At 30.7% G+C, this 17,564-nt stretch overlaps 1 protein-coding gene across 2 annotated transcripts; it reads right to left on the reverse strand.

Annotated features, from left to right (window-relative positions):
- Nucleotides 1-898: 898 nt before the first annotated feature.
- LOC130904036 (uncharacterized) lies at nt 899-16,112 on the reverse strand. Of its 2 annotated transcripts, none has more exons than XM_057816538.1 (24): nt 15,966-16,112; nt 15,239-15,444; nt 14,940-15,182; nt 14,722-14,889; nt 14,489-14,665; nt 14,272-14,427; nt 14,000-14,219; nt 13,565-13,942; nt 13,256-13,520; nt 11,959-12,135; nt 11,656-11,894; nt 11,308-11,598; nt 9,302-9,507; nt 9,089-9,247; nt 8,739-9,029; nt 7,888-8,665; nt 6,679-6,856; nt 6,013-6,177; nt 5,793-5,954; nt 4,738-4,868; nt 4,444-4,675; nt 3,260-3,576; nt 2,914-3,042; nt 899-2,850 (listed from the first exon to the last, which is right to left on the reverse strand). In XM_057816538.1, the coding sequence occupies exons 2-24, from the start codon at nt 15,425-15,427 to the stop codon at nt 2,528-2,530; spliced, it is 5,574 nt and encodes a 1,857-aa protein (XP_057672521.1). In that variant the 5' UTR covers nt 15,428-15,444; nt 15,966-16,112; the 3' UTR covers nt 899-2,527. The 2 variants fall into 2 exon arrangements, with proteins under 2 accessions (XP_057672521.1, XP_057672522.1); XM_057816539.1 differs by having other exon boundaries at nt 13,256-13,511; nt 15,966-16,102.
- Nucleotides 16,113-17,564: the final 1,452 nt, after the last annotated feature.

Here is a 17,564-nt window from a genome sequence, read left to right on the forward strand (position 1 = left end):
TCGAAATTTGATACTTGGCTTCTATTTCTATTCGTTTTAAAATCAAAAAAGGTCAAGTTTTAATTAGTTTTTTGTCATCGGCAAGTCTACTGTAAAATTTGGTGCTATGGAATTACGAGGTTTGTGACGACATACAAATGGAATTTTCATTACTCTTATTTTAAAAAGTGTAATTAATATAAGTTGCATGATGAAATGTTCCTATCAGTACAAATTATTTAGTTATGTTTTACATTTTAGTTAATACATATGTTGTAGAATAAAATTAGAGCTGGGAATTTTTACTTACAAAGAACAGTTACTTATCGCATAAGTAGTATTGTCAAGATGATACTATTATTTTTAAAAAAGTCAAAGCAATATTAATATGACGAATAATTTTTTGAAAAATAATTTCTACAAACCATTAGCTTGTTTCATTAGCTACCAATTTATACGCTTCAAACATCAAACATTGAAACGGCAATTAGAAGGAACAGTTACTTGTAACATGTTGTTATGTTTCTAAAACTAGAGCTGGGAACTTTCATCTATAAGGAACAGTAACTTGTACCATTTTGTTGTTACTTTTTAATGTTAATTTATTTGGTATAAAGTGAAATTAGAGCTGCGAACTTTTATAAACAAGGAACAGTGACTAATTACACAAATAGAATGAATTTTTAAAATACTTTGATTTTGATTTAAAAAAAAATAAAACGGTAACTTTGAGGTGGGAACTTCCAATTAGAAGGTACAGCTACTTGTACTTTGATTATTGTAAAGATAGAGGTGGGAACTTTCAATTAGAAGGAACAGTTAATTGTACTATTTGGTTATTGTGAAGTTAAAGCTGGGAACTTTTAATTAAAAGGAACAGTTACTAAATACACAAATGGTTGATTTCAATAAAACACACTTCTAACTTAAATATTTATTGAATATATATATACAAATATGCACTATAACAATTCTTTTGAAAAATTACATACTTCACAAGCACACAAGATTCAGTTCAAAGGAAAAAAAGTACTAAAAATATTGCATCAAAGCCCCCCTTTCACAGATTTTCCTCAAATATTTTCATAATTTGTTCACTATAACAAAAACTAAATTCGCTATTGGAAAATCTGTGAAAAAGTTTGAAAACAGTCAATAATATCATATAAAAAAAAAATTAAATTAATTTTGAATTGATACGGTGAAATTAGTACTTCCGTTAATGAAAATTTAAGTTTAACGCAAAATTTTGACTCACTTCATTTGATATACAATAGAAAAAATTGAAATCTCATTATGTTATAAAGGGCGTCTCATAATTTCGTTAAAATAATCGATGGAATTTGAATAAAAAAAAAATGAAAATACATAGTTTTACCGTATCCAATCAAATCACTAGATACTTATATCACCTTATACAGAGTGTTATATTTTTTTTATAACGTACTTACAATAAATAATAATAAAGGTGGAGCATTTTTTTTGATAAGCTACTACGAGGGACATCAAATAAATATTGGTGGAAAAATTTAGGAATTAATTGATTTTTATTCAGGTACGCTTCCATGGTTGATAAGTACAAAAAAAATTATATTAACGAAAATTTTGATCAATTTCAAATTTAGATGAAATAATTCGAAAAAAAGTGATAAAATACTCTCCCCCGATACCTTCCAAATACATTCTAATTGAATTATTTGGCATTTTACTCGTTTCGAAAGTGTATTAGACTGAAATTCATATCGTAATTGAAAATTTTGAAGTTTTAAAACTGTTTGGTATCGTATATAACTTTTTGATACAATATTAAGAAAAAAAATTATAAAAAATGACTTAATTAGTCAAATACTTGATTAAATTGCTCATGTTTTTTCAATTTACTAAACGCATTTAATTAAATTTAAATAATTATTTGCATCTTCCAATAATTACTATCAATTTCAATTATCCTTATTGCCACGTCTTACCGCAGATTGCGAAAACGACAAAATTGAAAGGGTGTGATAAAAAAATGCGAAAAGGTGTTTCGTAAGGCGATAACGGCAACATCGACGGGGTGTAACGTACTTGTTTTGTAAGGCGATAACGGCAATATCGAAATATATATACGGGGTGTGATATATTTTGTTAATAATTACATTATAGGGCATATTGTATTATTGATAACCGAACAAGCAACATTAGGGCATTTACATATAACTTTGTTAGTAATAGCCGGGCGGCGAATAAAAAATTTCAAAAAATCTGGTTGCCATTATTAACAAAGATATATGTCAATGCCCTAATGTCGTTTGTTAGGTTACTAATAATACAATATACCCTTCCATACAATTATTAACAAAATATATCACATCCCGTCAATTTTGTCGTTATCGCAATCTGCGGTTAGACGTGGCGATAAGGATACTACGTAAACGGCTTTAGATCTGTCTAGATCATCTGCTGAAGCAACCGTTATCAAAAAATCTATAATAATATAATCTATAAACGATTTCAGACAGTTTTAAAACCAATTTCCTCTTGTCAATTAATCACTGAATCGATATATTCAAGTCAAAACTACCAATTGACCGGTATTAGTGGCGTAAATCAATCCCTGTCCGGATATCGGTAACCATCTTATACAATTTATTCTACTATCTCTATTCTGTTCTAATTCCCTAATAACCGGTAATCTATCGCCCGGTTCGTCTTTTTGATGGATCTTAAATATTCTGGCCATTATCCAACGGTCGTTTGGTACGATCCTCGACGCCAAACCGACCACCAGATGGCGACTGAGAGGAGAGAGCGATACCGAAACGGCGTTCTGTTCGAAACTGGTGGTATAAAGACATTGACCGAGCGTTTCCCATTTCAAACTATAAACACCTGTAAACGAAAATCGAAAAACATCAAAAAAAAAAATCGTTGAATTCGATTCTATTTATTTACCTAATCGATTTGTAACATTTAAATATCCACCTGAAGGTAATAGGGTCACTAAAATCGTTCCGTCTTTGGCTATATCGACGCTGGCGTCGTTATGAATTTTACATTCGCCTACTACCAAATTTCTTGTAGCTGTAACAAGAAAATAAAAATATTTCACGACACCGTAACAAATTCGGTTAATTTCTTCTTCTTTTCCCCGTAATTATACCTTTTTCTATACGATTATACAGCCACCGAATAGTCTAAAGGAACTTTAGATTCGTTACGCAAGGTAGCACTCGGTGGTAAAAGAAGAAGTCGATAGTAAATAAGAAGAAGTTAACGTCAAAATATGGAGTAAACTTACGACTGCCTATATTCGGTACGCTCCAATCGGATACATTCCACGCTTGTAGCCTGTGATTCGGCGTAACCGTTGTAACCATATCGCTATCGTAGATCTGTTCCCTTTGCGGATCGTCCAAATCGGCGTCGAATGGATTAACGCTCGCGTAAAGCGGATGAAGGAATCTCGGTCTGAACAGACCCATTTGAGGATTCGAACGCAATTCGGATACGCGTTCGGCGAAACGGGCACGTTGATTGATGAGACGTTGAGCGAACGTCGACGACGGTTCCGATACCGGTACATCGTTAACGGCTACCAAAGGTACGTTCCAAGGTCTAAAATAAAACAAAACTACAATGAAATTCGACTATACTACCGCATTTATCAGAAACATAACATTAATAGAAAAAAAACACGTTAGTTTAGCGTTGTCGAAGTAGTAGAATCCGTTTATCGCGGTCCTAGAATTAGTACTTCCGGTTTTACTGATAATTGAATCAGTTGACATATTGAAGGGTGGGGGATATTTTTAAAAGATAAGGGGTTGGTCGAAGGAGATAAAACGATACAAAAATTGTTTTTCAAGATTTTATTTATTCAACTTTTATTTATGTTCGGATTGAAAACTGTCTTTTGATGTAGCTCAGCATACATAGGATCAGATTCACTTTAGTCTCAATTGAGTTGGATTTACTCCAGCTTCGATTAGATTAGATTTACTTTAGACTCGATTAGGTTAGGTTTATTCCAATTAGGTTGAGTTTACTTTTGCTTCAATTAGGTTATATTGATACTAGTTTTGATTAGGTTAGGTTTACTTTAGCTTGATTTAGGTTAGGTTCATTTTAGTATCAAATAGATTAGGTTTAGTTCAGCTTTAATGAAGTTAGGTTTAGTTTATTTTAGTTTCAATTGAGTTACGTTTAGTATAGCTCCAATGGAGTTTGGTTCATTTCGATTAGGTTTGGTGTATTCCAGTTACGTGGATGCTAGATTCGATTAGATTAGGTTAAGTCTAGCTTCGATCAGTTTCACTTCAAGTGTCAATTAGGTTAGGTTTACATTAGCTTCGATTAGGTTGAATTTGCATTGGTTTCAATTGGGTTAGGTTAGATTAGGTCAGGTTAGATCTCGATTTGCCGATATAGAGGATTTTCCATCTGTAATTTCGAACAAATATATCGTTATTTGGATTTATTTACCTCGAATACGAAGTTACCGGTGGTGATACGGATACATTAGCGGAAACAGTTTGTTCCAAAGCCGGTGAAAGGTTGATATTGTTGGTTCTATACAAATTACTTCCTCCCGTATTATATATATCGGCGTCTTCGTCGTCGTCGTCGCTGTTATCGTTATTACTGGAAGCGTCGTTTATTGGATTTTGAAAAGATCTAGACGTTGACGGTTGAGGATTATCCGTCGATGTTTCTTCTGTAAAATTAATGGTATTTTCAACGAAATTTTTTTATTTTTTTTTGGTTTATTTCGAATACCTTCGTTAGTTCTTGTCGATATTTGTGCTATAAGATTTGATATAGAAGATAACCATTCGGTATTATTCGTAGTGGAATCTTGATTTGAAACATTTTCGGTTAAACGGTGTCTCCTGATCGTTCTCAAGCCCCTGAATCAATAAAAAAATTAAAATATTACACACATAGACCGTTCGTAACTCATTTAAAACTACCGAAGACCAATGCCGAAGATAAACCAATCAGAAACCTTGGCGCAAAGTCATCGGACAAACTGTGTGGCTTTCTAATATGTTTGGGCACTCACTGATGAAGTGATTTGAAATTTATTCCTGTTTTAACCACCAGCGATATTCCGAACGGTGTCTTAGATGACCTTGTCCGGTTACAAGACCAATGGGAAGTTATATTTTGAGGTTAAACGGAAAAAGTAATTAGTAAGAGGTTATAAATGCCTTATCTAGTCTTATACTAGATGTTTCCTTCTTCGTCCTATTAGCAAGACATCAAAAATGAGTTAAGGGGACCAAGCGAAACTTTTTTGCATTCCAGTACAAGTATGAAAACCTTCTAGAGTATAGTTATGGCTTTTATAGGACCTCTATTGCCTAAACAGATTGGAATTACTGGTTTTCTATGGTGCCGAGTCCAGTATCAATCCATTACAGTAAATAATTCAACTTGGCATGTTCTCCAAACGAGAAAATTTTCATTATTTTGGTGTGTCCTCCACAGAAACCTCCTCTGGTCGTTCTGGAATCATCTGCGTTACATTATAATAGAGATTGTCCTACCAGCAGACATAAAAAATGAGTTTTTGTCAAAAAATCCTAGTCTAGAGTTAAGCGAAACTATTTTGCATTCCGGTTCAAGTATGGAACACCTTTTAGGGCTTCATTGAAGCTGTTATGGTTGTTATTGGAAGTCTACTACCTAAACGGATTGAAGCAACCGTTTTTCTATGGTGTCGAGTCCAGTATCAAGCTTGGCACGTGACAATTTTGATTGTTTTGTAATGGAAACCAACCTTGGACCAAGATATCAATTCCCGGAACCATTATAATGAAGACATTTACCTATTTATAGATCCCAGTAGCATTCTTCTATCGGTACCGTGTCTTGGCATCAGACTGTTCCTTCTGGCGTGATAAGTTTGGCTTAGGGCGATCTGCGCGTGTCTCATTGTCATTTTCATTAACCTAAGATTTCTGGTTAATTGTTGGGAGTAAGTATATTGCCTTAAAATAAATAAAATTATATAAAAATGTATGTAACGATGACTTTTTTTTTCTCTACCTTGTTTGTAACATTTGAGAACACAATCTGTCTAATCTGGCGGTGGCGTGTACCCTTTCGTGGACCAAATTTAATCCTGTAGGTGGCGGTATCGAATCGACGACAACTAATAACATTAATTCTGATAGAAGGTGGGACATTGCCAATATACCCGGTATCTGTGAACTAAATATTGAAAAAAATTATTTTTTTTCCTCATTTTATCTCGCCTAATTGGTTTCAAAAATTTTTTTCTAGTGAATAAATTATTAAATAAATATAATAGAAGGAAAGGATTTAATGACTTTTATTTCATTTTTGTTTATTTTACCTTATTAAGTGTTTACATTAGTTTTTCTCGTAAAATAAATAAATTTTATTCAAAAAATTGATAAATCAAATAAATATTTATACAAATTTTCAAGTTGAAGGTGAGTTTTCGATTCAATATTTGTCCATTTTCCCTTATTTGGTGGATTTATTTGCTTGTCGGTAAATAAATATTATTCAAAATAATGTTTGAATAAATATTAAAAAAATGATTAAATATTTATATAAATTTTTAAAATAAATTATGGTTTTCGATCAATATTTCTCAAATTTTAACCCCCCCCCCCAATATATTTTTTCTGATAAATATATATAAATTTATTTTATTCAAGAAAATGAATAAATATTTGTACTAACTCTTGAGGTATTGGAGAATATCCGATGTCTTCGGCGTGTCGACTCATACTATCAATAATTAGACTCAAAGTATATCTGGCGTTGTATCTGGACAGACCGTCGCGCGTTACCGCCGCCGTGGGATCCACTTGAAGGGGACCTATAGAACCGACCCCCCGTCCTGATGCGTTTCCTCGAGCTAACAACATTCATTCAAATAAATATTCAATACAACAAATAAATGAATGTCAAAACACACATTTTATTCAAAATAAATAAATTAAAAGATTAATAAATAAAGTTAAATCATAATTTATTTAAAATAAATAAACTAAAAGATGAATAAATAAAGTTAAATCATAATTTATTTAAAATAAATACACTAAAAGATGAATAAAGGATTAAATGGTATTAAATCACACTTCATTCGAAAAATATAAATTAAAAGATGATTAAATAAAGCCAAATCATAATTTATTTAACATATTTAAACTAAAAGATGAATAAATAAATAAATAAATGATATTACATCACCTTTTATTCGAAATAAATAAACTAAAAGGTGAATAAATAAATAAATTAAAATAACTTTTTATTCAAAATAAATAATAATTACAAACTCGAATAATTTATAACCTAAAAATTAACCTCCAAAATGTATAATAATAGATAGATAAAAGATAATTTGGAAAATTTTATAACCTAAAAATTAACTACACTAACCGAATATCAGCGCATTCTGACATTGTCTTCGGTTGGGAGTCTCGACTCCGAATGAGAGGTTGTTGTACCGCTCTGATGAGACGTAATAACGTCGAAACTAGTCAACGGTTACAATATTCTCCTGACAATCGCTAACTATTAGGGATATTGATACCGATGAACGTCACTCTTTTTAGATGAGATGTAATTCAACATTCGTCGAGGCGCTAGCCGGGGAAGTAATTGTTTTTTGTTACGAAGAACGTAGGTAGAAATCATATAATTCGATATAATAATCGGAAACGTATACAGGAGGATCGAGATGAAATTTAGATGATTTGATAAATACATAACCTAAAAATTAATTTTTGTAACGGTGTATTTAATAAGCTAAAACGTTTACAGGGCGCTCCAAAAGTATCTAAATGGGTTATAAATAAATAGGTGTATGAAAAGTAAAAGGAATGTGATTTGAATAATTTGAAAAAATCTCCAACTGAATTGGGGTTAGTTTTTTTTTGTTCTTACCTAATATTCTATCCATTCTGAGTACGCAGGCGTGTAATCTCAACGATAAAATGTGTTCGCCCAAATCTATGGTAGCCATGGGTCGGTTACTCGGTCTAGGTTGTCCGAAGGTAGTAAACGAAGCTACTTCTTCGGTTAAAAATCTTTCCAATCTCCTCGTCATAATGTCCATCGTATTGGAATTAATAACCGGAAAACTGGGTAAATCGTAACGATTTCCCGAAGAATCTTGATTATTCGATGAACTAGAAGAAGAAGAAGAAGTACTAGGAGTCGGTCTTGAAGAAGCATTCCGATTCTGTCTATTCTGTCTGTTCGAATAAGGACGAAGAAAAAATCGTAATACAGACGGTCTACGAAATTGTCTAGCCAAACGACACATCCTCGATGGGGGATAAGTTTTTCTACCGCTATTTCTCGTCGGCGGTCTATTATGCGGCGTTTCGGTTCCCGAAGTTCCCGGTTCGGATCGTTGACGATTCGATAAATCGTTACCGGGATGATCTCCGCTACCGCCGACGTCTCTGAATCTCCAATTCGACATGTTCGACGATTCTTCTGTATTCGTTTCTCGAGGACCGTTATCGCTTATCCTGGTACCGGCCATCATTTCACGTACGCCCGATAAACCGGTACCGGTACTACTTTGGTTGTTTTCCGTATTCGACGATTCTTCCAAATTTCTGAAATGCAATATCAAGCCGACGATCAATCGCCGGATCAATTGGAGTTGTTCCACTTCTAACATGGCGCGGTCGATACGTTCTATATCTTCGATCTTATAATAAAAAAGAAAATTTTTATCGTCAATTAATATAATGATCATTTATTTTTATTGAAATCCACCTAACCTGTTGCCTCAACAAGCGAGCTTGTCGCTGTATATGCATAATGGTAAGATGAATGGTAACCCTCAAAGGCGGTCCCGATTCTCCCCCCATCTGGGACGAATGGTGAGCGTCTTCCGGATTTCTCGGATAAGTATGATCCGAAGCGACGGCGTTAAAATTCGGTCTCGGACTAAATATATCTAAAAGGTTAACGCTATCAGCGTTATTCGAATCCGGCGATAGATTATCGGATCTGTGATCCCTTATGTAGAAATTCGAATCGAAATAATCCCAATTGGGCGTCGAATTAGTCTGTAAATGGAATATTTTTCATGTTATTTTGTTGGGACGTCGTGTATATTTACATTTACCTCTGATGGACCGTATCGACCCGGTATCGTAGTGGAATTAAGTACGTCCATGGTATTGGTGATGTTTCTTAATAGAGTATCCGATTGGGTTAAGATGTTATCTAATCTTTCCGATAAGTTACTTAATATGTTGGAATTGTCTCCGGGTCTGGTACTAACCTAAAAATCAATTGGATAAACGAGGATATATTTGATTAAATTTATTGTTTTTACCCCCATTCTGACGACATTTTCAAGGCTGGATTCTAATTCTCTTACGATTTCGCTGAGGGAGGCGGCGCAAGCGTTGGTCGGTATTTCTGGATGATCCGCGTCTGGCGGCGGTGGTGGAGGAGGTGGATCGTCTTCCGAATTGTCCAATTCTGAGTAATTGAACAATTCATCGACTCCGAATGTCGAGGAATTGAATGATCTTGTATCTAATAAGAAAAAATGATTAATGTAATGAAAATAAGATTAAATCGATCGAATAATAAGTAAATGAATATTAAATAGGAAAAATTTAAAAATCAATTAAAAAAGTATTAAAACAATGAAAAAATTGATTTTAAACAAAGAGAATTGATAAATAAATGGGTATTGAATTAAAAAAACGAAATAAATCGATGAAAAAATTAATTTAAATATGATAAATGATTATTAAATGAAAAAAGTGAAATAAAAAAGAATTCAAAGTAAATAAAAAACTAATAAATAAAGAAAAAAACCTATAAAAAATTTAAATCGATTTAAACAAAATAAATCAATAAAATTGAAAAAATCTTTTAAAAAAATCTCAAATCACTGGGAAAAATTGAATCCATGAAAAACTGGGTCAATAAAGAGAATTAAAGCAAAATAAATGATATTGTAAAAAAAGGAAAAAAAGAGAAAAACTGAATAAAAAAACAAAAAAAATAATAATAAATAAAAAGAATTATATAGAAAATTGAATTAAAATATTAGTAGGATAATTAAAAAAATGATTTTAAAAAAATACATAAAATTTGAAAAATGATAAACAAATTTTAAAAACAAAATAAATAACATTTAAAAAAAACACACAATTTTAAAAAAATGATAAAAATTAAGAAAAATTATAAAAATTTACACAAAATTAAAAAAAAATGATAAAAATGAAAAACAAAATTTGAAAAAATTATAAGCAATCTTTAAAAACAAAATAAACAACATTTAAAAAAAATACAAAAAATTTAAAAAAATGATAAAAATTAAGAAAAATTATAAAAGTTTACACAAAATTAAAAAAAAATGATAAAAATGAAAAACAAAATTTGAAAAAATTATAAGCAAACTTTAAAAACAAAATAAACAACATTTAGCAAAAAATGAAAAAAATTAAAAAAAAACGAAAAACAAAAATTTAAAAAATGATAAGCAAACTTTAAAAACAAAATAAACAACATTTAAAAAAAATACAAAAAATTTAAAAAAATGATAAAAATTAAGAAAAATTATAAAAATTTACACAAAATTAAAAAAAATGATAAAAATGAAAAACAAAATTTGAAAAAATTATAAGCAAACTTTAAAAACAAAATAAACAACATTTAGCAAAAAATGAAAAAAATTAAAAAAAATGAAAAACAAAAATTTAAAAAATGATAAACTTTAAAAACAAAATAAACATTTAAAAAAATATAAAAAATTTAAAAAAATTAAGAAAAATTATAAAAATTTACACAAAATTAAAAAAAAATGATAAAAATGAAAAACAAAATTTGAAAAAATTATAAGCAAACTTTAAAAACAAAATAAACATTTAGAAAAAAATAAAAAAAATTTAAAAAAATGAAAAACAAAAATTTAAAAAATGATAAACAAACTTCAAAAACAAAATTAACAAAATTAAAAAAAATACACAAAATTTAAAGAAATGATAAAAATTTAAAAAAATGAAAAACAAAATTTGAAAAAATGATAAACTTTAAAAACAAAATAAACATTTAAAAAAAATACAAAAAATTTAAAAAAATGATAAAAATTAAAGTTAAAAATTTAAAAAAATGATAAACTTCAAAAACAAAATTAACAAAATTAAAAAAAATACACAAAATTTAAAGAAATGATAAAAATTTTAAAAAATGAAAAACAAAATTTGAAAAAACGATAAACAAATTTTAAATAAATGATAAACAAAATTTAAAAAAATAAAACAAAACTAGAGAAAATTTAAAAAAAATATTAGAATAAACACGGCAACATATCGAATCACTTACTGAACCTGTTTCTGCTCCACAAATAATGCGGCATCCTCCTGTGTCTTATATAATTCACCCTTGTCGGCATAAAAGCCGATATCCTATGCGAAAAAAACCTCCTTCTAGGCGGCGGTGTCGCAGACGCCGCTGCAGCGTTCGAATTTGAAGTGTATATAGTGGAATTAGTGGTTCTAGTACTCGTATTACCAATTGTAACCGGAGGCAGGAACGATGTATCCCTTCCCGAAGTATCGACATCGTCCGACGTCCATTCCTCCATAAAATTCCTCAAAACTCTCGGACCCTGATCTGAAATTAAACACCCATTCACAATAACACCCGGTATAATCGATTTTTATCTCATACTTTGTTCGGGATTTTCCGTAAGGGGTGTTGGCGTATTCACGGTATCCGAATTATCAGTAGGTTCGTTCTGATTTAGATTGTTCCCTTCCGAAGAATTTTCTCTATCTCTGGAAGTTTGAGCTTCTCTATCGGTTCCGTTATCATCTATATCCGTCAATAATACTATCAGTCTTGCTAGAGCGCTACAAGGATGAGAACTACTGGTACTGGCTTCGTTACCGGTTTCACGTTGTTGAGAACTAGAAAAAAAAATTGAAAGAATAGAAATTTTGTTAAAAAAAAAAATGAATGTCGATGGTAGACCTGTTGTTGGAGCTCCGACGCATCCCCGGGGAATGAGAATTCATTTCTTCTTCGGAACTACTACTGTCCGAAGTGGTATCGACATGATTCAGATGACGCCTGTTGGTTTTTCTCAAAAAGTTCGGGTACATCTGTTTGAAACGCATCCTCACGTGTTCGCGGCTGTTTTCGAATAATCTGTAATTTTTTTACAAAAATTTTGGTAAAAAAAAGGGACCTAAACCTTTTATTATTCTTAACGTCTCAACACTACTGTCTGATATGAACATTTTTAAGGTTATTCGAGACCCCCTTATTGGAAATTTATACAAAAATCGAGTTATACTTTTATTTGTCTAAAAAAAACTGAAACAAATTTGAATCTATTGAAAAAAATCATCCAAAGTCACATTTTTCTTGGGAAATGTAATACAATAATCGTCGTGGGCTATAGTCAGAGGAGAGGTTATTTTTTACTCGAATTTGACACATTATTTCAATCGTTTCATACTGAAGAAGTAAAAAAATAACGAAATTTATCAATAAGTGGGACAATTTTAAATTTAAATCGATTAAAATGGCATCCAAAGTCACATTTTTCTTGGAAAATGTAATATAATAATCGTTGTGGCTTATAGACAGGTTGTTTTTTCATTAAATTTGATTTAAAAACATTCTCCAGTATGGGACAATTTCAATTTCAAAAAACCCTTCGGCTTTTATACAAAAATATGATTGGAACATCTATTTTTATTTCACTTATTTCGAAAATTACACTGAGGAAGTAAATAAAATACCGAAACAAATGAATAGGTTAAGTAATACCTAATTCTAATCAATTAAAATGGCCCCCATTGTCAAATTTTTCTTAAAAAATGTTTTACAATAATCGTCGTGGTTTCTAGATAGGTGAGTGGTTATATTTTTCACTAAATTTGATCAGAAAAAAACTCTCTAGTATTAACCGATTCAAATTTTCAAAGACAAGGCCCTTTAGCATCTATACTAGAAAGTAGTTAATTTTTTTCCCTAAATCTGATAAATAAATTCTCAATTCTTACCCAAGATTAAAGAACTATTTTAATCAAGCATTTATACAAGAATTTGATCAAAAAATCTATTTTTTTTCCATCGATTTCATACATGTCTTACCGAGGAAGCAAAAAAGTCGAAATTGGTTGTGTGATACTTGATATGAATCCATTTTGCAATCATTCGGCAAAGGAAAATGTAATTCAATAATCATCACAGCACATAGCCAGGAGAGTGATTATTTTTTCCACTAAATAACTGTTCTAAATAGAAATTCATACCTTACCTTATTAATTCTGGTCGATCAGTTGCTGGTAAGGATCTAATTATCGGTAATATCCTATTTCTAACTTCCTCTTCAGCGGTCCTTTTAATACTAGAAAGCAATTCGTCGACGTTGGCTTGATTTGAACTGTCCCCTCGTCTAGAAGAACTTTCCCTGCTAGTACTGGGTAATGAATTGCTCGAAGTACTGGGTTCCATATTAATTTCTTCTTCAGTTTCGGTACCCTCTTGTCTTCTAAAACCGCTCGGTCCAGGTTCTGAAATTACTAAAAAGTAGTTACACAAAAAAAAATTCTTAATCTTATTTCACCTTCGTCTTTATTAGATCTTATTCTGAATTCTGAAGAACTGCTACTAGACGAACTGTTATCCCCACAACCACTAGTTGTATTCTTGTCTGTACTTATAGTAACTATTTTTCTAACTGTTGCTGTCTGTTCGGTTTGTGTAGAATTCGTTTTACCATCTTTACTACCTTTCGACGACTTCCTTTTATCTCCATTATTTTTTTTCAGCCTTTTCTCTTTCGGTTGCTCCGAATCTTCAGTCTTATGTTTACGAGATTCCGAAGTTTGAGTACCTCGAATTAACGTATTTGGTTTTTTGATCACTGAAAATATCCTACTGGGCGTTAGTAGATTGTGAGCGGATTTTTGGGGCGATTGAGACGAACAACTGGGTTTTTCCACTAAAATTATATTAAAAAAATTGAAAAACTATCATATTTCTAGTACATATAACTCACGATCTGTGTTGTTGTTTTGTGGTACGTTTGAACTACTGGGTAACGTTTCTTCTAAAACCCTATCCGCGGCACTAGTAGTTGGTTGATTTTGATTAGAATCGTTGGTATTAGTGGTACTAGATTGTGTAGTATCACTTGTATTTGGTTGAGGTTCGGTAGTTTGAGTACCACTATTATTGAACCAATGATCCGGTTCCATTGGATCAGTTCCTCTATCGATCTGAAATAAATATTAAAATTTACCGGAAATTAAAGATTATTATAATTTTTACCATTGTTGGTGATCTGTAAAGTTGTAAATATCTATGTACGAGTTGTTCATATTCTCTAACTAAAGTTCTATAACACATCGATATCCGTCTTTCTCTTTCTGGAAAACTTAACTGAGATTCTCTACTAGAACTTGCAGTAGTATCGGTCGTCGATGGCTATAATATATAAATTCGATTGAAAAAAAAATCAAATTTGATTTAAAATCAAAAATATTACTTGGTTTTGATTGGTGTTAGCTAACCTCTGCGTTATTCTTCTTCTATAAGGACTAGCACACCATTCCTGTCTTGGTACTGGCACTGGAGCTCTAACTCTTTCCCATCTAGTCATGGGACTATTAGCTATACCGGTAATTAATTTATGACCCATAGCGTCAAAAGCTACATAACGAACCTTTAAAAATAATAATTTATTTTTAATAGTTTGATAATTTGAGGAAAAAAAATTACCTTCTCTTTTACGTTATAAGTTGCAGCGCTTACGAAAGGTTCAGGTTGACTCCAATCCCAGAAATAAACACAATTATAAGTAGCTATAGCTAAAACCCTATCATTCGGATGGAAAGCTAATGATGCTATCACCGATTGATTTACAGCAGTCCAAACTTCACTACCACCCTAAATAATTCATTTTATTATAAATAGTATGAAAAAAAATATTTACTTACGCTTAAATCCCATATTCGTACTTGACCTCCAAGACATCCGGATGCTAGAATTTGATCTGAAGTAGGATGGAATGCTATACACCAAGGAGTCCTCGGATGTCCAACTAAAGTTTTTATATTCCTACCATTTCTCAAGTCTGTAATGTATATATTATGATTACCATGAGTTGAAGCTACCTTTGTCCCATCGGGACTAAACGCCATCAAGAATGTGGATTTTGGTATACCTGGCATTTCACATCGCTTAAAAAAACATTAGGATCGATAAGTCGTGAAATATTATTGATATAATCGCTTACCATTTCGCTAAAATCTTTTTTTCTAACAAATTCCTCTTCGGCGAAGAGTTCAAGACTCTCCTTAGATCCAACATTTTTATTTACAAACCCAAGTGATCTATTTCCAAGTCCGTGATAAAAATCTATAGCAGCATTGTTTATTTGTTCCCTTTTGAACTTATGCAATAGATCAAAATCATCTTTATTCATGTTTAATTAAACACTACCTAAAAGTATTGAAAACCTATTTTTTTTAATTTGATACGATATATTAAGGAATGTGATGTAAAAATAGTATCAATATTCCATCATTTTTATATAAAAAAATGAATTATTATATTTAAAACTGCCTTAAAATAATAATAATATGATAAAAATAAGTTTGATGCCTATTTATATCTAATTAAAAAATTTCTTCCCAAAAATCTTGTTTTAAAATGTATCTACCTACTAAACACGATAAATCATAAAATGTATCGCTTCAAAACGTATTTTTAATTATTTGAAATCAGTTGTTTTTAATAATACACAAAATGGTAACCACGTATAACAAAATTTCCTTAGAGTGGAATTGTATAAATCTACAGATCGAAACGATCTATTATATGGTCATAACTGTATTTGAAAAGTTTTATTGGTTTTTGTCTTATTCATAAACGGATTATAATAATGAAAATGCAGGGTAGGGCACTATTCAAACTACTTTAAACGCAAACTAATATCGGTAAACGATTATTTAAACGCTTACCTAACCATAGGAACACTATATTCTAAATAGTCTTTGTTAAGAAATTATTAAGATTATTAATTATAAACACATAAGTTTATTGACGTAACACTACATCCAGCACGATTATTCCTTTTGCTTTCAGTTAATTACTGCAAATGTCAAGCTGGATATTGAGTCATGGAACATCTGATTGACGTATGACAGGAAATATTTGCCGGGATTTGTTCCCTTTTCCTTTATTATTATAACCATTTAAAAAAAGTTCAGCAGTTTCCATTAAAATTTAGATGACGAAAACTATTCATTTTTAATAATAACACAATGGGAACATATTTAAAACTAATCAAAACTAATGATTAAATATTCCCGAATCTACATCCCAGAAATTTTCGTATTTGGAGGTTATGTTTTCGACGTCACTGCGTGGTCCTTTATTTCTCAATTTCACTTTGATATTTTTTATAACGTATATCGATGCTTTAGATTCGAGATTCCAAGTTCGAAATGTAGCATTTTGTTTCCAATAGTATTTTTTTTCAAGCCAAAATTAGTTGGAAATTAAAAGCTATTTAAAAATAAAAAGTAAATAACACAATAAGGATATACGTAATGACGTCATAACATAACCTAGAAATATGAATATCAGTTGAAAATTAATTCTTTGATCGAAAACTATAAAATGTAAATGAAACAATAATGACACATAATGACGCCAAGAACATAACCTAGAAATACGAATTTTTTTATCATTTATTAACTCGGCGGAATTTGAATTGACTTATATTTGTTCTTCTCATAATAACGGTTATAAAATCGTAATTTATATTCTCAAATACTTGATGAAAAACTTTACAAGAGCTCAATAGTATTTTTAACAAAAAAATGAGAAAAGAATTTATTTTGTGTCGTAGACGATTTAAATTAATATATTTATAAATACATATTCATGTTTATGTTGAGAAAAGCCTTGCTAGGAACTATCTCAATAGTGAAAAAGTAATTAAATGCTATTTAACTAAGAGAATAAACGCTGCAAATTTTAGTCATGGGTTGATTAATTTCAGATAATCAAAAAAAAATTTTTAAAAAAACGCCGAGTTTGTGTTAAACATCTGACCACAATGTCTCTATCAAACCACTGTAGGGTTAATTAATTTTCAGCGCTTCCATTCCAATTAAAGGCTATCAATTATTATTACTAGAATTTTTTTCAAAAAATATATTTCTCTAATAAAGAAACCTTCAACGTAAATCTCTTAGATACTTAAAAACATTATGTATTTATCGATTGCGAGAATTCTATTTTACCGATTTATTAGTGTGGCTAGTATTTAAGAGATGGCGCAAGCGTTCATTTTTGATGTATAATTCAACGTCTTATTACTACGATAATTTTTTTCAACACTTTTAGTTATTATTAGCAATGTTTGGTTTGTAGAAGTTTTTTATACTTCATTCATTTTAGTTTTTTTTTTGATAAATAATTCTTATAATATTATTCCGTTTTTAGTATTCTTGTTTAAATAATCGATCCAATAAAGTAAAAAGTTTCCAATCGAAACTTACGTCAAATTATGTACAAATGTCACTCGTCAAATATTAAGGTTTATATATTCT

This window comes from Diorhabda carinulata, chromosome 2 (genome assembly GCF_026250575.1).
Source record: "Diorhabda carinulata isolate Delta chromosome 2, icDioCari1.1, whole genome shotgun sequence".
Classification (NCBI taxonomy): domain Eukaryota; kingdom Metazoa; phylum Arthropoda; class Insecta; order Coleoptera; family Chrysomelidae; genus Diorhabda; species Diorhabda carinulata.

Coding starts and splice junctions, on each gene's coding strand:
- LOC130904036 (XM_057816538.1), bottom strand. CDS start 15,427: ATGAATAAAGATGATTTTGATCTATTGCATAAGTTCAAAAGGGAACAA. Junction 15,183..15,238: donor AAAAAGATTTTAGCGAAATG/GTAAGCGATTAT, acceptor TGTTTTTTTAAG/CGATGTGAAATGCCAGGTAT. Junction 14,666..14,721: donor CTTATAACGTAAAAGAGAAG/GTAATTTTTTTT, acceptor TTATTTTTAAAG/GTTCGTTATGTAGCTTTTGA.